Raw genomic sequence first — 21,191 nt, forward strand, 5'->3', positions numbered from 1 at the left:
GTCATTGATCATAAGTGTTAAAACTTTTTTTTTTCCCTTTAAACCTGACTTGTACTGACCAGCTAATCAATACTGATCAGCACACATTGATCTGACCTGAAGTGATCTGACCTGCTCCACCGCGCGTCGACCGACAGAGGGCGCTGCATTTCCGCGGCAGCTCGGACTCTCCGCAGTGGAGCTCACACCTCCAGGCTGAGACTGAAACCTGACCCGCCTCGGTGCTTCCTCCCCCCGGCTCCTCTCGCAGCCTCCCCCCTCCCCCCACCTCTCCAGGGGAAGCGCGCGCTGCCAGTGCAGGCGGAGTCGGAAACGCGCAGCAGCGTCGGTCCGTCGTGTCTGCGGCTCCGCAGCTTCTTTGCTTCTTTTCGGCTGTAGGACCCTCCGGAGCCGCGGTCTCATCCCTCGCGGGAAGAAGTGGCGAAAAATCGGGCTCGCGGGGCGGGCAGCGCAGTAGAGACAGACCCGGCTCGGTTCTCCTCTCCCTCCCCCCGCTGCGGTGGAAAAACCCGGACGGAGGCCCGCAGTGTGCACCCAGCCTCCAGCAGGCCTCCGGCCCGGACTCCCGCTTTTCTCCAGGAAAATGGACGGATTTACCGGCAGTTTAGGTGAGTTCCTGCCGCCGCTGCAACCCCCAACATCACCTGCTCACCTGCACGCGCCTCGGCTAGACGGCGGGAGCCGCACGCGCCTCAAACTGCTTTACACGTGTCACTGCTGTTTTTATCAAAAAGACTTTGCACCGCCCCTCCGATGGCGGCAGGGCCACAAATCCAACAGCTCCTCCAGAAGGAGAATTCGTAGACCCCCAAACAGCCCACCCCCCTTTCACTAGAACCACAGTCTGATCCCTGGTCCAGTACAACCCAGACCAGTCAGAACAAAATCTGTGTCGCGCGTGGACATGCACATGTGGACTCTGATCTGGATAATGAGACCCAGGAAATGATTTGTGGTATTTGATGAACCATGCAGATCAACATAATGTATTGATCTATGCTTTGCAGGCCCGGTCTGAACCTTTATGGGGCCCAGAGCAGTATCTGCTTCGGTGGTGGGGGGCACATCTAGACCACCTGACCACCAGGTCTTAACTTTTACTGGTTATTTATCATCTTACACGCTGAACATGCCAACAGTCTTTTTGCAGCATTTTCACTGGTTTACATACTAGTGTTACTATGGTTACAGCTTTGACAGGAAAATGGTCAAGTATGAATTTTTAACTTTAACCTGTAGCGTGACGTTTGCGTGTGGTGACTGAACATGTTTAGAGTTAACGCTAGCCGATCTCAAACGCGTTATTTTACGACAGACTTCTGCTGTGTTTCGACTCTTCTCACCAGATAAGATGTAAAGAAGCTGCTTTTCAGTGTCGTCGTACGATTAAATGAGACAAAATCGAGTTTTGTGTGTGGAACCATGTTTATTGAAATTATTCGGTGATTTATTTTAGTTCTTATTTAAAATAAAGACATGCTTATGTTTCATGTAAATTTTGGGAGGCCCCCTGGTAACATCGGGGCCCAAAGTTTGCTCTAGAATAATCTGGCTCTCAATTCTTCAGTCATTTGTCAGACAATTTTATCCAATGCGACTTGCGTGTAAGAAGTGAGGAATTAACTAAAGCTATTAACCTAACATTCATGTCCTGTGGGTGGGAGGAAGTACGCTGAGAAAACATGCAAATTCCACACGGAGAGGCTCACATTTCCCCCCAGCTGAGTCTCGAACCAACAACCTTCTTGCTGATGACCACTACACCACGTAACTTAGATGAACTCTTCTAAACCATTTCAGTGCTGAATGACCGATCATGCTTAAGATTTTAGCGAAAGAAAATAATCAGAGGAACAATTGTAACCAGCAGAAACCGTAACCAGGGGGAGGAAAGGTTCTCACTATCTGCAGAGGGACAACAGGGGCAGCCAATAAGAATCAAGTCGGTCATAAATGGCAGCAATGTTGCCGCAGAAACTGTGATCTTTGCTGTTTGTGTGACCGAATAGGACAGAGAAAACTTGTAGGGGATGCGTCCCTACCGTTGTCCCTACCGTTTTCCCCACATCCACATACATTCCTGTACAACGATATTGTCAACATGACGCGATTCATCGTAAATGATCAAGTCTGGAGGAGCTGAATCTAGATGTTTTTTGTCATTTTAATGATCTTTGCCACGACTGTCTTTGTAAGGAGGCACAAGTCATTGATGAGTAGCTGCTCTAATGAACGTGTTTGCGTTTGTAAAACACACGTTTTACGATCAAACCCTGCAGCAGGATTGAGTTTAGGAGCCCGATCCACTTATTTTAAGTATGCTTGCATGATTCAGCTTCATATAAAACGTCTGAAATCCATTTTTCTGGAACATCTCTGCCTCCAAACATTTTCAAAAAATGTGTTTGATGCCTTTCAGTGTTGCTTTTTTTTTTTTTTTTTTTTTTTTTTTATCTTTGCTAATTTCTCAACACAAATGAGCATAAACCAGCTTCACTGGTAATAAATGTAAAGGCCACAGGTTACAGATCTGCTGCAGGTTAAAGTGTCCACACTTGGAAAATATACAGCCAGAAGGCGAGCAGCGGCCCCTGGAATATGTCAGGCCTGCAACTGTCTGGGCTCCAAGTCTGGAATCTGTGTCTGGGCCCCAGATTTGGACTCCAGGTAGACAAGACGGCGTCAGAAAGGTGAAAATCATCACATGTGAAGCAGAGAAATCATTAAGGCAAAACTGGTCCTCACAAGTACAGCGAGCTGAGTGTGTGAAGGGAAAAATGTGTGTGCGTCCGACGTGCTAACACATGCAGTGCCGCCGGGCATCATTCAGGTTTTCAGTCATTTCAGACCCTGAAAATGGTTTTGTTCTAACTCCCTGCAGATCCACTCTGATCAGGTTTGCTCAGGATCAATACATGATCAGTCATGCTTCTTCCAGCTTTCTTCTGATTGGATGATGATCTGTAGGGAGAGCCAGAGGTGTCCAGCTGCAGGATAATGAGATTTATTAATGAGTTCTGATTGATTTCACATATTCAGGATACCTGATGCTGGTCTAACTTAGACTCCATTAAATGTTGGAAGTGATCCGGATCGGCATCTGGATGCTGGAATGTTGTGAAGGATTCATCCTCATTGTCAGACAGGAATGTTTTCGATATATCTGCATATAACTTATCTTATATAACTCCACAATAAATGGTGACAAAATCCAAGTTTTCAACAAGTTTTACAAGATATCAAAGGTAGATGTGGATCCCGGCAACATTTTAGGTACTACCATCCAGAACAGGAACAACATTTTGCATACTACCATCCAGAACAGGAACAACATTTTGCATACTACCATCCAGAACAGGAACAACGTTTTGCATACTACCATCCAGAACAGGAACAATGTTTTGCATACTACCATCCAGAACAGGAACGTTTTGCATACTACCATCCAGAACAGGAACGTTTTGCATACTACCATCCAGAACAGGAACAATGTTTTGGATCCTACCATCCAGAACAGGAACAACGTTTTGCATACTACCATCCAGAACAGGAACAACGTTTTGCATACTACCATCCAGAACAGGAACAACGTTTTGCATAGTACCATCCAGAACAGGAACAACGTTTTGCATACTACCATCCAGAACAGGAACAACGTTTTGCATACTACCATCCAGAACAGGAACAACGTTTTGCATGCTACCATCCAGAACAGGAACAACGTTTTGCATGCTACCATCCAGAACAGGAACAACGTTTTGCATACTACCATCCAGAACAGGAACAACGTTTTGCATACTACCATCCAGAACAGGAACAACGTTTTGCATACTACCATCCAGAACAGGAACAACGTTTTGCATACTACCATCCAGAACAGGAACAACGTTTTGCATGCTACCATCCAGAACAGGAACAACGTTTTGCATACTACCATCCAGAACAGGAACAATGTTTTGCATAATACCATCCAGAACAGGAACGTTTTGCATGCTACCATCCAGAACAGGAACGTTTTGCATGCTACCATCCAGAACAGGAACAATGTTTTGAATACTACCATCCAGAACAAGAACGTTTTACATACTACCATCCAGAACAGGAACAATGTTTTGGATCCTACCATCCAGAACAGGAACAATGTTTTGGATTCTACCATCCAGAAGAAGAACAACATTCTGGATGCTACCATCCAGAACAGGAACAACTTTCTGCATACCACCATCCAGAACGGTAACAACATTTCATCCCTTCAAGAGAACAAACATGCAACAAACACACTATAGACAAGATACTGTGGATTAATTTTCAATGGATCTGGAATCTGATAGTGGATCCATATCCACGATATATCGATATATATCGTGGATATATATCGATATATTGAATATACTCGAGATATCGTGGCTAGTCCCCTGTGCGATATAGAAAATGCCCATATTTGTCATATTCGAGTATCCTGTTGCCGCGCAGTTGTTTTTAGCTGTGGGCGGGGTTTTCTCCCTCCTCCTCGACTCTGCACCGCTTTGCACAGAGAGTTAAAGCAAGCGCACCTCGTTACGTACATAGCGTGAGCTACGTGCTACGTCATGAGAGGCAGCGTGTAGCCACTGTTGCCAACTTGGTGACTTTTTTGGTAAAAAGCGACTAGCGACAAATCTAGGGACTTTTACTGGAGTCATTGGAGACTTTCCTGGTGTTTTGGCGACTGACTTTAAAACGCATATTGTAAAGTTATTGTCAGAACGAGAGTCTCTCCCTGTCCTAAAGCACTCAGTTGCTCTGGCTGCAGCTGCAGCCAGTCAGAGGAGCAGAGAGGACACCTGCACGACTCCACCTACAGTCACAATGAACAGCCAAATCCGCCACTGATCCCGCTCTGGATTACAGAGGGGGACGTAAATTGCAAAGTTTTTCACGTCACGCAAAAATAATTAATTCTATTTGATTAGATTCACAGCCTCTGTCACTTACTCACCTCGTCCACTGTGTATGTGACACAAGCATATTTATCTAGCTCGTCATGTCTCTAGAAAGTACAGAAAGGAGTGGGAATCAAATCCTGAATTAAAAACTGGCTGAAGCCATTTATTGGAGATATGAGGACATACTGCCTGTATTATAAGACTGATTTCTACGCTAAACTCTGCGATGAAAAAAAATACACGACAACTCAAAAACGTATCCATAAAGCAAAGCCTTACAATAGTTCAACCCAAAGCAAGCTAAAACTAAGAAAAGAAAAAAAAAAGACTAAACTAAAAGTAAGAAAACTACACAAATAAAAAAACATAACTGTATCTCTGTCAAAGTGTCTCTTTTGGGTCACTGTGGCAGTCCCAAGCCCAGATAAAGGAAGAGGGTTGGACATGCAGCTAGCTATTCCACAAAACACAACAATCCTTTGGTTAAATTTGATATTTGATAATCTAACATTTAATAAAACAGGACAAAGCTGATTTATACAATGTCGTTTTAATGGAATTCAATTTTTTTTTTTTCAAAGGGATAGACTGTTTCAGTGGCAAAAAAAGAAAAGAATAGAAGAAAAATAGTACAGGATCCATCATCTGGCGGTGGTTTGGATACCGGAGAGAGGATGTTTACCAAACAACTGTCGTATGCAAAGTATGTTGCAAAAATGTCGCCACAAAAGGTAGTAGTACCACAAATTTATTTAATCATTTGAAAAGTCACCCCCTAGAGCACATATACGTTGCATTTATTACATCATGCAAAGACACTTTATTTTGTTTTAAAATGACATGTTTCTGCCACTGCTTTAACTGTTCAATAAATACGGTTTTGATCAATTTGCTTCATTAAAATTTCATCCTTTTGGCATGAATGTTTAAAATCAGCATATTTTAATGCAGTATGAACAATTATGTTTTAATGTAGACACAAAATCATCTTACTGACATGATTGTATGCACCAAAGCATTCATTCAAGGCTAAGGTAAATATCGAGATATATATCGTATATCGTGACATGCCATAAAAATATTGGGATATTACTAAAAGGTCATATCGCCCAGCCCTAGATCCATATAACATGAACATAGGACCAGAACATGGACTGGAAACCATTAGATGAGCTGCTTGGTGGGGGTCGGCGCTCACACTGGGATATTCTGGTTTGACATGAAATGAAATGAAAAATACTTTTATTAATCCCCAAAGGATTATTGTAGTATATAATAATTAATTTGAGGAGGTCTTGTTCCGGAGGCTGATGGCTGCTGGCAAGAATGATCTTCTGTATCTTTCAGTCTTACCTCGGACCTGAAGAAGCCTCTCACTGATCACACTTTGTTGTTTCATCACTGTGTTGTGGAGAGGGTGTGAAGAATCCTCCATCATCTTCATCAGCTTGTGCGGCATTCTTCTTTGGACAATCAGCTCCAGCGGCTCCAGAGTTACTCCAAGCACAGAACCAGCTTTCTTGATCAGTTTGTTGATTTTCTTCAAGTCTCTGGTTCTGATGCTACTACCCCAGCAGATGGCTGCAAAGCTGACTGCACTCTCCACAACAGACTTGTCGATGTAGTCAGTGTTGCATTTCCAGTCCAGTTTGTTGTCCAGCTGAACTCCAAGATACTTGTATTCCTCCACCACCTCCACCTCCTCTCCCAGGATGGAAACAGTGCTTTGTTTATTCTTGTTCCTCTTGAAGTCAACAATCATCTCTTTTGTTTTGCTGGTATTTAATATAAGATGATTGTCACCGCGCCATTTAACAAACTGACTTACCAGTTCTCTGTACTCTGCTTCTTGTACATCCCTGATACACCCCACAACTGCAGAGTCATCAGAGTATTTCTGTAGATGACAGGACTCCGGGTTGTACTGGAAGTCTGAGGTGTACTGTGTGAAGAGGAATGGCCAGAGTACAGTTCCTTGTGGTGCACCAGTGCTGCTAACCTCCATCTCAGACACACAACCTTTCAGTCTCACAAACTGGGGTCTGTTTGTCAGGTAGTCATAGAGCCAGGTGTTTGTGGAGGTATCTACCTGGAATTTATGGAGCTTCTCACATAACAAAGCAGGCTGAATGGTATTAAAAGCACTTGAGAAATCAAAGAACATGACCCCTCAGAGTGCTGCCTGAATGGTCCAGATGAGAGTGTGCTCTCTGGAGCAGGTATATGATGGCATCTTCAACCCCAAGTCCATTACGATATGCAAACTGTAATGGGTCCTGAAAGGTGTTTACTTGCTTGTTGAGGTGAGCCAGTAAGAGTCTCTCCAGGACTTTCATGATGTGAGATGTCAGGGCAACTGGTCTGTAGTCACTTGGTTCAGCTGGTTGTGTTTTTTAGGCACTAGAACAAGGCAGGAGGTTTTCCACAGCACTGGGACTCTATTTAGTATCAGACTGGTGTTGAAAATGTGCTGGAGAATCTGACATAATTGTCTGGAGCAGAACTCTGGGACTGACACCATCTGGACCAGCAGCCTTGTTCTGGTTCAGTTTCTCAAGTTGCTTCATAACCTGATTGCAGGACACAAACAAGGTGGAGGTCTCAGGATGTCCTGATGTGGAGGGAGATGAAGCTGTGTTCTGGTCCATGACTGAGCTGCAGGGTGACAGATTGGAGGCGTGACAGGAAAGCAGTGGGCTTATGGAGGGTGTGTGGTCTGTTAGACTGGAGGTAGGGGATGAACTGAACCTGTTGAAGAATATGTTCAGCTCATTAGCTCTGCCCAGACCTCCATCAGGCTGGTCCCCCTTTAACTTGAAGCCGGTGATCTTCTTCATTCCAGACCACTCATCCCTCACGTTATTCTGCTGGAGCTGACTTTCTAGCTTCTTCCTGTAGTCCTCCTTGCACTTCTTAGTTTGTGTTTTAAGTTGTATTGCCCTCAATAACTCCCTGTCCCCATCCCTGAAGGCTTTCTTTTTGATGTTCAGCAGCTTTTTCAGGTCACTGGTGATCCAGGGTTTGTTATTGGGGAAGCGCCTCACTGTTCTTGTTGGGACGATGCTGTTCACACAGAAGTTTATGTAATCTGTCACACACTCAGTCATGGCGTTGCTATCGTCTCCATGAGGTTCACAAAGGACGTTCCAGTCTGTAGCCTCAAAGCCTCCTCTAAGAGCATCTTCAGCTTCAGCAGACCAGATTTTGATAGTCTTTGTGATGACTGGTTGCTGCTGAACGATGGGCTTGCAGGTGGAGGTGAGAAGAACCAGATTATGGTCAGATCTTCCTAAAGGAGGCAGGGCAGAACAACTGTATCCATTATTCATATTTGCATAAAATAAGTCCAACATCTTATTTTCTCTGGTGCAGCAGCTGACAAACTGCTGGAATGTTTGTAGAGTTGCAGAGAGGGAGACGCTGAAGTCTCCGGAAATCGCCATGAATGAGTTTGGATGCTGTGTTTGCAGCCGCTGTGTTGTCTGCTGCGGTCTGCACGGACCGTTTTAAAGCGCGGTACAGACACATTACAGTCAGGTATGTGTTCATGCAGCCATGTCTCAGTGAAGCACATAATACTGCACTCTCTGTATTCTTTCTGAGACCTTGTTAGCTCACGAGGTCGTCCGTTTTGTTAGCTAGCGATCTCACATTACCCATGACGATGGTTGGGAGAAATGGTTTAAATATCCATCGCTTTCTCCGCTCTCTGACTCCCGCTCTGCATCCTCTTCTCTTTCTTTTCAACTCCATCGGGATTTGATGTGTTGTTTCGCTGATAATCCTGATTTGGGAGAGGTTAATCAGTTGATCCCGATATTAAACAAGTCTTTTGTTGTCATGGAGACTCATCATAACAAGCCTTGAAAGAGCCAAAAATATGCAGAAAAATCTTCCTTGCAACACACCTTCCGAACTGGCATGAAATCCTCAGGAAAAAAAAAACCTAATTTGAGGTAACATCTATGTGAGAAGACTTTGTACTTTAAAAAAAAAAATTAAGATAGCAAGTCAGAGCTACTACAATTTGCTGCCAACAGACGGCGCAATCTAGAATGGAAATATGTCATGTCGTCACGTTCGGGTTTATTCCAGCTTTTAGATCGCTGCAGCTGTAAAACCAGTAAACATTTCATTCCAGCAATCAGGAATATAAAAATCTTGTATTTCACATGATGATCACGGGAACCTTTCCACATACAGAAATAATTTTAAAATGTACAAACATGTACTTTTCCACATACATGTTGTAGCCCTTACTCACCTCATCATACAAACATGATACAAACTCCCACGTATGCTGCTTTCACTGACATCTGAGTTTTAGCAGGTAAAAGTCAGTTTGACTAAATGTTTGTCAGAATGATCTGTTCATGGGGAGGCACCAGGGGTGGTAGTCAGAGCCCCATTCATGCCCCCCTTCTGGTTCCGCCCCTCTCTTTATCAGAAGTTAATCTTGATTTTCCAGATGACAGCATGTCTGCTGCAAGTGTCTCCGACGTCAACGACCGTCTCTCTGCTTTGGAGCTTCGTGTCCAGCAGCAGGAGGACGAGCTGACGGTGATGAAGGCTGCTCTTGCCGACGTCCTCCGTCGTCTCGCTGCTTCCGAAGACTCTGCTGCTGCGGCAACCAAGAAGCAGCACGGAGGAAAAGGTGAGCGTCCGAAGGAGGACAAGTTTGATGCATGTTGACAATCCAGGTCCGTCCTGGTAGGTAACGGTTGCCATTTACAGCGCAGTTCTGTTCCTCACAGGTGGAGCTGCAATGCGTGAAGCTTACTCCATGTCCTGCATCACTAACGGAGGGACATCTGGACGGAAAAGAGAATCCACCTCTGTCACCAGGAAGGAGACGGTGTCCTCCGCCGCCAAGAGGTAAAAGAAATGGACAGAGACACGAGGACTGACCGCTTGTTGCCAAAAGTTCTGTTTTGTGTTTCAGCTCAGTGTCTGCAGACTGGACCTGATCAGTCTGACTGATTCTGTCAATCACTTTACTGATCATGTGTTCAATCTGCTGAAGTTTAGAGTAAACACAGCAGTCCGTTGGACCTACAGATCCAGTGGAACCAGTTGTGTGTGGTGTCTCACCGTCCCGGTTCTGTCCACAGTGGAGCAGACAGGAAGAAGGATGTCAGCAGTCAACGGTCACAGATGGAGGAGATCCAGGAGCGTGAGGAACCTCCTCCCTCCAAGGACTCATCTTCCTGTCCTTCCTCTCCTCAGCCCCCCCATAACCCTCACACCCCCCAGAGACCGGCCCAGTCCTCTGAAAGCAGCAAAGGCCACACCCCTCCAAAAAGGTTCCGCTTTCTGATCTGTCAGCTGCATCTGACCTCACTATCTCCTGGTGACATCACTCTTTCAGTAGCTACTAACCCCGCCCACTGTCCTCCAATGATCTGCCCCAAGCTCAAGGTCAGGTTTTCTGGATCCGCCAATAAGGTGACGAGAAGGAATAACTGAGAATGTGCTGGTAAACCGTCTTGACAAACACAAAACATCTTGCGATCTTTGCTGCCTGGTTGTTGACAGTCCAGGTCGTTGGCAGTCCAGGTCGTTGACGGTCCTGGCATTTGACGGGCCAGGTCGTTGACGGATGAGGTCGTTGACGGGCCAGGTCGTTGACGGACAAGGTTGTTGACGGACTAGGCCAATTATGGTCCAGGTTGTAGATGGTCCAGTTTGTTCACTGTCCGAGTTATAAACAAACGATCAATATAACACAGAATCATTACTTTTTAGAAGCGATTGAACTAATTATTTTTACTAATGTCTTTAACCTGTAAGCCCTGGTTTCTACCAGCAGGTGGGGTGGTTTTCGTTGGGTTACCATGATCTCCGTACTAACCGTAACATTACTCGGTAGCCAACATTTAAACCAGGATGCGTCAGCTGTGTAACAGGATTTTAGCTCTCCGGCACCTAATTCGACTTCCCGTCTTAGGCTTGCGATATATCTGCATTTTACATAGGCTTGCGCAATGCTCCACTACGTCTGTGTATATACTTGCTGCCAAAAACTAAAACATGATGTGGCCAAATCGGTGTATACTGGAGGTCACCACTAGGGATGCACAGGACTAGAACTCTTGTAAACTAGAAATGGTGAAAAAGGCCAATCTACCAGTTACATTTACAGTTAATTTCCATAAACAATAGTTTAACATCTTGTTGCTAGCTAAAGTATTAGTATTTGTCACTGTGCAACAGGAAGGGAAAATCGTAAAGACACTAGTAGTTGCGTAGAAGGTCCAGGAGGTGCTCTACAAAACTTACCGCCAGTGTGTTTAGTTTTGATATGTTGTTCATGTTCCTGCTCGGACGAGCTCGTCTAGTGATCAAGTCAGTATTGCAGCTTGCGCATATGACAGTTTCTTGCAAGCTACCTGCTTGAGAAGAACAAACACGAGAAACACATAGCAGCCATGATGCGTACATGGGTGATGTTGCTCATAAGAAGTATAGCCCAGCCCTGAAAGAAACAAGAGTTGTTGATTATCAATCGGAAGGATTGAAAAGTCATTTCCAAACTAGAAAGATCATCAGAGTTGTAAACATTCAGTCGTCCATGGATGCCCGTACCAGGAAGTTCAGCCTTTCAGCGTCGACTTTCACTCTCATCAAGTCAAGAAAACGGATTTTCACAATAAAACTGCGTATTTCCAGCTTCACATGTGAAAAAAAGTTTTCAAACCGGACCAAGTCTCAGAAACCCCTGCAGTTCTTGGAGCATGTCTCAGATTAGGTCTTAGAGCAGGTCTCCGCAGACCTGCTGCAGATCCAGGATAACTTTGCATCTCTTCCAGTTCCTGTGTACTTTCTGCTGATTGAAACTTTTGCATTTTCTCACAGCTACTAACATGAACTTCTCTCAGCTTCACCTGAAGACCCTCTCTCTCGGTCCCTCTCTGGATCTGCCTTCTCCAGCAGGCCTTATAAAGCTTCACCAAGCCTTATGAAACCTTATGAATGCTCTTGAAGCTTTATGAAGCCTTATAAAGTCTGAATGAAGTCTGGGCCTTGAGTTTCTGATGTTTCGCAGCTCACTAACTTTACTTATTTTTGTCTTTGCTTCTTACGAGGGAGACTGACTGATCTCTGAGCTGAATCTGAAAGATCTAAAACAAACTAAACAAACATTCTGAGTAAAGATACTGCCTGTAAATAATAAATACAGACAACTAATAACTGAGAAATAAAAGTAAATAACAGAGAGGTGATAATAAATTCCCATTTTAAATAGACGATTCACACATGAAGATCATGAATTCAACTGAAGTTGATGAATTCAGGTTTTAGAAGATATGAAAAGGATGAATAAGCTAAATATAATAAACTCAGATGAAAATAAATCACTTCAGTATAAAAACCAGCAGAATCATAAATCTGATCCATCGAGCTTCAGCTCAGAGAATCTTCCTCATCATCATCCTGCAATACAATGATGCTGACTGTATGTGCGTGCACGTTTCCAGGGGTCCAAGTGTGAAGCGTTCGTCAGGTATGGAACGATCACAGAGCAGCACCTGGGAGAGTTCAGATGAAAACCGGAACAAACTGGTCAAAGCTGCTTCCACCTCCAAACTACTGTCCAAGGTGGTGAAGAACGCTGAAAGGTACACACACACGTTCATGCACACGCACGCCTGATGGAGTGTTGTTTTTATGAATATAATATGTCTGACCAGGTTACTGGATCGCAAACGTTTGTTCTCTTCTCTTTCAGACACAAAGAACCAGTGGTCAGCCAAGGTATAAACACCTTCCTCCTCCTCTTCAACATCCTCATCATCATCATGTCAATCAGTTTCCATCTGAACCTCCAAACATTTCTGTTTGTTTGTTTGTGATGTGGTTGTTGTTGTTGAGTTATAATGTCTTTGTCTCAAACCAGCCAAATTATCAACCAGAGAGAAAAACAGCCAAGCGGGTAAGTTCTGACAAACATGCTAGCATGCTAACATGCTAACACACTAGCAGCAGCTTTGGAGCACTTCCTGTTTCTGCTCTGAACCAATCACGTCTCTCTCTTTGCTTCACATTGTCAACATTGCTCACCCACCCGCTCTCTCTCTTTTTGGCTGCTCAGATGATGTCACACCTGTCTGTGACATCATCATCATTTACCTCCATGTGAGTTGGTGTTTCTCAATCGAGGTCCCCAGGCCCCCCTGCCCTGCATGCTCTGCATGCCCTGAGTCAGATTATTTAACTTGCTCATCAAGTTCTTTGCAGCCTTGTTTCATTCAGGTGTGTTGTGGTGGGGTTACCTATAGAACATGCAGGCAGGTGGTCCTGAGGACCGGGTTTTAGAAACACTGAGATAAAGACAAGCAACCTCCTGTTTTCTCAGATATTTCCTTAAAGCTGCTGCCCACTCAGAAACTTTTGCTATGATGATGCGATGCATGCTGGGGTTGAAGCGATGCAGGGTGGGCTAGCTTTGCAGGTTACCGTGCTGTCCTCCAGGCTTGATGATTGGCTGAAGGCTTCACAGACAACAGTGATCCATGGTTCTCCTCAGATGTTCTGATCTGGTTTCCTCCGCGAATCAGGATGCGATGAGCAGAGGTTTTGGATTCTCAGCAGGCGGTTTAGTTGGACCGCTGCCGAGACCATGTGAAGCTCAGATTTTTTTTTATTCTGGGATCAGATTCTGTTGCCAGTTGCTGAACTGGTTTTTACTTAGCTCATTTTGAGGTGTGATTGTTTCGGCATGGGACAGTTTAGTAGATTTTGATGTCTGCTTAGATCCACATCCTTACCTGGTAGGTGGCAGGATTGTAATAGTGGTATGACGTAAAATAGAAAGAAAAGATGGTGGACTTCTTGTTTTCTGGATTTAAACAACAATAAGTTCCACTTATATTTAAACTCGGCACAGGAGTGAAGGGAATTATGCTTATTTCCACCAATCAGACGACTGCAGCGTAATATTCAGACTTCAGTCTTTGTCTTTTTGCCCCTAAATCCCTTTGCTTTGGGAGAGGGGGGTCTTTTGGTTGACCCCTCCCCCAGCCAGAGCCCCCTGGCTTTGGGGGACAGTGTGGTGACGGGGGTCCGTGCTTGGGGGTGACTGCCAATCGCTAGGATCTCTGGGTCTTCCTGGCCTGCCTCTGACCTTTGTGCTGATGGGGTCACACTGGGACGATCCCTCTTCACTGTATTTCCTGCACGCTGACAGTCATGGTGTTGTCCTACAGGTTTACTCAATAACAGTGTTTCTATTTTGAGCTGAAATACGGGTTGTTGTTTTTTTTGTTTGTTTTTTTTTTTAGCTTGTTCATCTCTGGTGCTCCTGACAGTTGTGGACTTTGTCTTCCTGCGGGGGGCCATGGGATATTTTTTGTTGTGTTTCTGTACAGCAGGTTGTCTAGTCTGTGGTTGAATCGGAGTGTAGCAATAAAGCTCCTCTTGGCAAAGCAAATTTACTCAGCGCAACAGCAGCTGCCAGATGTCATTCTGTTTGCTATAATGCTCGACAAGACAAGTTGAGAAAACAAGAACAATATGGATGTTGTCTTGCTGGTTACGTCACCTGCTCGAATGATGGCGGTAACCAAGGAAACAGGGTTGTAGACAGGATCCAGGAGTTGTTGCCTTATTGTGAATAGTAGTGAGAGAAGCAATACGGTTCATTAGGCGAGTAGGACCAGACTTAAAAGCTGCAACGACGCGCCTGATGATATTTAGAAGCAACTTCACAGGAAAACAAAGTGAAAGTTGCTGCTAACAAGCAGACCTGGCAACACGGGGCCTGGTTGCCTGATCTGGACTCAACAGGAGACATTTCCATCCATTCCAACAGGAAGTTTTTGAGGGTGAACACAGTCCTGATCTATGGTCCAATGATCTCCCACAAGGCGAGAGGAGGCTGTGGGAGGAGCTACAAGGTGATGCTCAGGTGTGGAAGGGGGCGTGGCCTGTTGGCTCGCATCTAATCTGCATCTGATCCAGGACCATCTGATCCAGTTTGGTTCTTTTAATCTTTGTGAGATATTGGCGTGTAGAAGTCCAGTTGTCTGATAACTGAGCTGAAGAGCGAGTATCAGAGGGGAGGAGAGTAGATTTGCGTTACGTTTCAGATCAGATCAACGTCTCAGCATCTGAGCGAATGAAAACATTTTTCTTCATCCTATAAAGAAACTCGGTAGAACAGAGACAAGCGTTAACACGTGAATCTGCTTCTCAGAGGGGAACCACATCAAGATGTTCATGCGTGGTCGACCAATCACCATGTTTATCCCCTCCGATGTGGATAACTACGAGGACGTCCGGACAGAACTTCCATCAGAGAGACTCAAGCTGGAGTGGGTGTATCCTTCACGGCATGAACATGATGGGGCTCCACGTTTATCACAGCCAAATTAAAATTGATGTTTCCATAGGAACGTTTGATCTAAGACCTCTGAGATCAAATGTTTTCATATTTTAGATTTAATCCATCACAGGGTCCCAGAATCAGATCTGTGTGACCCCAACACAGGAGCTGAACTCTGATCAGCAGATACAAGATCCTGGATCCTTCTGACCTCGACATCTGTTTAATCAGAATCGTTCCGTCCACCGATGAGACGGATTCGAGCTGCCAGAGAACATCCTCAGATTATCTTTCCCTGCCCAAAAAGATCCATAAATACTCCTGAGATGGTCTAAAGTGGCTCTTCAGTAGATCTCCAGCTGTTCTTCCTTCATGCAGATTTTGTTCCCATGGTAACGTCAGCTTCCATAGATCCTGAACTTCCCTTAAATCTGTCATCAGTAGATCTAAGCAGAACCTCAGAAGATCCTCAGCAGACCTTCACTCAGGTTCAGTACGTCCTCAGTCAAACTGTAGATCCCAGCATGAAATCTGTAGATCTCCCAGAGTTCCCAGTAGAACCTCTGCATATCTCAGTAGATCTCAGTAAGTGTCTGTCTTTATTTCAGTAGACCGAGTAGAACCTCTGTAGAACATAACTAGAACTGCAGTTGATCTAAGCAGAACACCATTACTAACTCAGTAGAACATCATTAGAATTAGTAGAACCTCAGTAGATCCCAGTAAAGTGTCAGTAGAACCTCAGTAGATCCAAGTAGAACTTTAGTGGAACCTGGGCAGATCCCTGTAAAGTCTCAGTAGTAACTTGGTGGAAACTCTAGAACCTCAGAAGATCCCTGTAAAGTCTCAGTAGAACCTTGGTAGAACCTCATTAGATCCCAGTAGAACTTCAGTAGAACCTCAGCATATCCCAGTAAAATGTCGGTAGAACCTCGGTAGAACCTCAGCAGATTCCTGTAAAGTGGCAGTAGAACCTTAGTAGAACTTCAGTAGCTCTCAGTAGAACCGCAGTAGAAGTTCTCTGAGCTTCTCCAGATGTTCTCCAGCCGTTTCCTTGACGACGTGCAGGTACGGTTACCGCGGCAGAGACTGCCGGGCCAATGTCTGCCTGCTTCCCACCGGGGAGATGGTCTACTTCATCGCCTCGGTTGTGGTTCTGTTCAACTATGAGGAACGGACTCAGAGACATTACCTCGGACACACCGACTGCGTCAAGTGGTGAGAAAACGCTCAGAGTCTCTTCCTGCTCTGTGATTGGTCGGTGTGCGGTTCTGGGTGCGTGACAGTGTCTCTATGTGTCTGTCAGTCTGGCCATCCACCCCGATAAGATCAGGATCGCCACGGGACAGATCGCCGGAGTGGACAAAGACGGACGGGTGAGAACAAACACAGTCAGGACTCTGTGACTGCCGTTGCCATGGTAACTGTCTAAGATGAGGTGTGTGCATGTCCTTCAGGCGCTGCAGCCTCACGTCCGCGTCTGGGACAGCGTCAGTCTGTCCACCTTGCAGGTGCTCGGCTTGGGAACGTTCGAACGCGGCGTCGGATCACTGGCTTTCTCTAAATCTGTAAGTACGGCCCCGCGGCATGATGGGAAATGTTACGGAAACAGGAAGCGGTAAAACGGCGCTGTGTGTCCTGTCAGGACTCGGGCCACTACCTGAGCGTGATCGACGACTGTAACGACCACATGCTGACCGTCTGGGAGTGGCAGAAGAAGTCCAAGCTCGCCGAGATCAAGGTGAAAGCCGCTTTTCTTCCTTCACACATCAGAGCAAACATCCGGTTCTAACCAGCCTGTGCTGACCCGACAGACCACCAACGAGGTGGTTCTGGCCGTGGAGTTCCACCCCACCGACTCCAACACTATCGTCACCTGTGGAAAATCCCACATCTTCTTCTGGACCTGGAACGGACCCTCACTGGCCCGGAAACAGGGGATCTTTGGGGTGAGTTTAATCTGTTTCTATAGCAACCAAATGGTTTAGCTTTTTCTATTTGCTCTGCAGATCGATGGTGTTGGATGGAGCCGGTTTTACCAGCAGTCCACGTCTCTTCAGTTCTGTTCTGAACTCTTTCTCTTGATATTCTCAGAAATACGAGAAGCCGAAGTTCATCCAGTGTCTGGCCTTCCTGAGGACCGGAGACATCCTGACCGGAGACTCTGGAGGGATTCTGCTCATCTGGACCAGGAGCACCGCAGAGACCCCGCCTGGGAAGGGGCCGAGAGGTGAGAGGGGTTCTTCCGGTTCCGTTTCGGACCTGCGGTTCTGCAACAGTTCCATTCATTCCTGCAACAAGGCAGGAACGTGTGTCCATTTGGAGAATTAAACGTGCACGTGAGGGCAACTCATCCCGACTGTCAGGGAGAAGACGAGACGCCCGAATACGAGTAAAAGCGCTGAAACCGAGAAGATTCAGACATGAAACAAACATCTGTCCTAACATCAGCATCTGGTGTGATGCTGCTGCGAGGAAACAACATGCAGGAGATCCATTCACACCACAACCAGACCACCTGTGTCCACCAAGACAACTGTCCACCTCACAATCACCCAGATAAGGCCAGTTACCTTGGCAACAGCCACCAACGTGAAGGATCTCTATGAGGGAAAAACTGGGGTTAAAACCTAGAGACAAGATTTATAAACTTAAAAACAGTAAAAACGGATAATAAAAGAATAGAAATACAGATAGGAAAGTCCATTGATATCATATGTGTGTGTATGTATGTATATTTGTATGTAAAGTTAAAAGTTTGAGTTTGTAGAGGTTTTTATTTTTGTGGATTTCACCCACAACGTACTTTTAGGAAAACACGGTGAAAAGTGATGTTTAGTGACGTCTTTACTGCTGACTCGGTACCTTAAGTCATCAGTGTCAAGTGTTTTTTAAATAAAGTTTGTTGATTTTTCTCATATAAATAAGAGTTTTATCTATTCCTCATTAATTAAGAAAAAGACAGCTTAAGAAAAATTAAACTAAAAACACAGATTTAGTTTTTCCATGAAGACCAGAAAGTTCTATTAAACTGGTGTAGACATGACTGCTGCCCTGGAACCAGTTTACTCCCAGAGAAAGAGGAAGAGGAGCAGCAGGATGTGTTGGAGCAGCATCTGTAATGATTTTACCGTCTCGCTGCAGAACAGGTTTTATGTGGACTGATGCCAGGAATTAAATGTTTTCCCGCCGAGTAACCGTGAGGAGTCAATCACGCTTCATCTGGCAGCTTCACGTGAAGCTCGTTCTTTACGCTCTGCTGCCACTTGCTGGTTGTTGCAGGAACTGCACCGCGAGGGAGTTTAGTCTCATCTGAAACCTGCAACCCAATTGTTCAAAAGTTTTTACATTTTAATAGAAAAAATCTGATAAAACGGTTCTAATAAGATCAAGTGCTGATACCTGCGGAGGGGGCGGAGCCACAGCTGACAGACTAAACACTAAACAAACAAAAACAAAACTGAATATTTGTGTCAATCCAGCCAGAACCAGACCAGTCAGAACCTTTTCCAGCATGCACCAGGACCAGGACTGGACCATACAAAGCTGTTCCATCTTTCTGCATCCTGGTGTAAAACCAGTACAGCGTAAGACCAGGAAGATGGTCCTAACATCTGGATCGGACTCTGACTGGAACTGGACTCGGCTGATCATGTGACCATGATGAGAAACGACAAGCAGATCAGATTCAGCCTGTTTGAATGTGATGCATTCAGGTTCATCTTCCTTCTGTTCTAATGCTAAGAAACTCATCTGTATGCGTGTGTGTGTGTGTGTGTGTGTGTGTGTATGTGTACGTGTGCAGCCTTTCAGATCAGTCGGCAGGTCAAAGGTCATGAGGGAAGTGTGTTCTGCATGTGTGAGATGAGGAGCGGCACTCTGCTGACCGGAGGAGGAAAAGACAGAAAAATCATCCTGTGGGACCACGAGCTGCGAGCGGACCGTGACATCGAGGTGACGCGCGTGCATGCAGACACAGAGCAGTCGTGTTTCAGGCTGTGGTCACATGATGGAGGTCAAGTGACCATGTGTTGTTGCAGGTTCCAGATCAGTACGGAACCATCCGGGCGGTCTCCGAGGGAAAAGGAGACGAGTTTCTGGTCGGGACGTCGCGGAACTTCATCCTGAGAGGAACCTTCAATGATGGGTTTCTGGTGGCGGTGCAGGTGAGGTCACATGACATCATTATGACATCATCGTGCTGTATGAAGGAGACAGAGGACCTCCTCACATATATGTTGATGTTTGGTGATGTGTTCAGGGTCTCTGTATCTTTGTGATGCATTTATGGTTTCTGTAACTTTGTGGTACATTCAAGGTCCCTGTCTGTCTCATTGTGCTGTGATGCATTCAGGGACACACAGACGAGCTGTGGGGTTTGGCGTCTCACCCATCCAGAGAGCTGTTTCTGACGTGCGCTCAGGACCGGATGGTTTGTCTCTGGAACTCTGTGGATCACAGCCTGCAGTGGAGTCGCATGCTGGAGGTGTGTGTGTGTGTTGTGTGTGTGTGTGTGTGTGTGTGTGTGTGTGTGTGTGAGGTTGACTGACAGGTGACTAATTAAGTGATGATTGACAGTTGTGTTTGTCCCTCAGGAACATGGACACTGTGCAGACTTCCATCCCAGCGGTGCTGTGGTTGCCATAGGAACACACATTGGAAAGTCAGTAACTCATCCAGATGGATAAATGTTCACCTTGGACCTCATTCACCAACCGTTTCTCATGTATCCTCTAAAATGTCATCTGAAGAAATCTGCAATCTGGTTCCTGAACGCATCAGGACCAACATCCTCCAGTCTATAGTCTGGTCCCTGAACGCATCACATCCAACATCCTCCAGTCTATAGTCTGGTCCCCTGAACGCATCACATCCAACATCCTGCAGTCTATAGTCTGGTCTCTGAACGCATCAGGACCAACATCCTGCCATCTGTAGTCTGGTCCCTGAACGCATCAGGACCAACATCCTGCCGTCTGTAATCTGGTCCCTGAACGCATCAGGACCAACATCCTACAGTCTATAGTCTGGTCCCTGAACGCATCAGGACCAACATCCTGCCGCCTGTAGTCTGGTCCCTGAACGCATCAGGACCAACATCCTGCAATCTATAGTCTGGTCCCTGAACGCATCAGGACCAACATTCTGCAGTCTATAGTCTGGTCCCTGAACGCATCAGGACCAACATCCTGCAATCTATAGTCTGGTCCCTGAACGCATCAGGACCAACATCCTACAGTCTATAGTCTGGTCCCTGAACGCATCAGGACCAACATCCTGCCGCCTGTAGTCTGGTCCCTGAACGCATCAGGACCAACATCCTGCAATCTATAGTCTGGTCCCTGAACGCATCAGGACCAACATCCTGCCGTCTGTAATCTGGTCCCTGAACGCATCAGGACCAACATCCTACAGTCTATAGTCTGGTCCCTGAACGCATCAGGACCAACATCCTGCCGCCTGTAGTCTGGTCCCTGAACGCATCAGGACCAACATCCTCCAGTCTATAGTCTGGTCCCTGAACGCATCAGGACCAACATCCTGCAATCTATAGTCTGGTCCCCTGAATGCATCACATCCAACATCCTGCAGTCTATAGTCTGGTCCCTGAACGCATCAGGACCAACATCCTGCCGCCTGTAGTCTGGTCCCTGAACGCATCAGGACCAACATCCTGCAATCTATAGTCTGGTCCCTGAACGCATCAGGACCAACATTCTGCAGTCTATAGTCTGGTCCCTGAACGCATCAGGACCAACATCCTGCAATCTATAGTCTGGTCCCCTGAACGCATCACATCCAACATCCTGCAGTCTATAGTCTGGTCTCTGAACGCATCAGGACCAACATCCTGCAATCTATAGTCTGGTCCCCTGAACGCATCACATCCAACATCCTGCAGTCTATAGTCTGGTCCCTGAACGCATCAGGACCAACATCCT

General features: G+C 45.8%; 1 protein-coding gene across 2 annotated transcripts in view; it reads left to right on the forward strand.

Moving 5' to 3' along the window:
* The first annotated feature begins 400 nt into the window (after positions 1 to 400).
* The window catches only part of eml4 (EMAP like 4), a 33,067-nt gene continuing 12,276 nt past the window's right edge, over positions 401 to 21,191 (forward strand). Inside the window, exons 1-18 of one of the 2 annotated variants that reach the window (XM_079248532.1) lie at positions 401 to 608; positions 9,373 to 9,579; positions 9,680 to 9,800; positions 10,037 to 10,228; positions 12,404 to 12,544; positions 12,655 to 12,680; positions 12,823 to 12,858; positions 15,121 to 15,244; positions 16,318 to 16,467; positions 16,556 to 16,625; positions 16,707 to 16,817; positions 16,895 to 16,990; positions 17,064 to 17,198; positions 17,344 to 17,479; positions 19,055 to 19,203; positions 19,290 to 19,415; positions 19,604 to 19,735; positions 19,845 to 19,912. In XM_079248532.1, coding sequence (XP_079104658.1) covers positions 584 to 608; positions 9,373 to 9,579; positions 9,680 to 9,800; positions 10,037 to 10,228; positions 12,404 to 12,544; positions 12,655 to 12,680; positions 12,823 to 12,858; positions 15,121 to 15,244; positions 16,318 to 16,467; positions 16,556 to 16,625; positions 16,707 to 16,817; positions 16,895 to 16,990; positions 17,064 to 17,198; positions 17,344 to 17,479; positions 19,055 to 19,203; positions 19,290 to 19,415; positions 19,604 to 19,735; positions 19,845 to 19,912 — 2,045 coding nt within the window. In that variant the 5' untranslated portion in view covers positions 401 to 583. The remainder of the gene's footprint in view (positions 609 to 9,372; positions 9,580 to 9,679; positions 9,801 to 10,036; positions 10,229 to 12,403; positions 12,545 to 12,654; positions 12,681 to 12,822; positions 12,859 to 15,120; positions 15,245 to 16,317; positions 16,468 to 16,555; positions 16,626 to 16,706; positions 16,818 to 16,894; positions 16,991 to 17,063; positions 17,199 to 17,343; positions 17,480 to 19,054; positions 19,204 to 19,289; positions 19,416 to 19,603; positions 19,736 to 19,844; positions 19,913 to 21,191) is intronic. The other variant, XM_079248533.1, reaches the window with a different exon arrangement.

This window comes from Telmatherina bonti (genome assembly GCF_933228915.1).
Source record: "Telmatherina bonti genome assembly, chromosome: 11".
NCBI lineage: Eukaryota > Metazoa > Chordata > Actinopteri > Atheriniformes > Telmatherinidae > Telmatherina > Telmatherina bonti.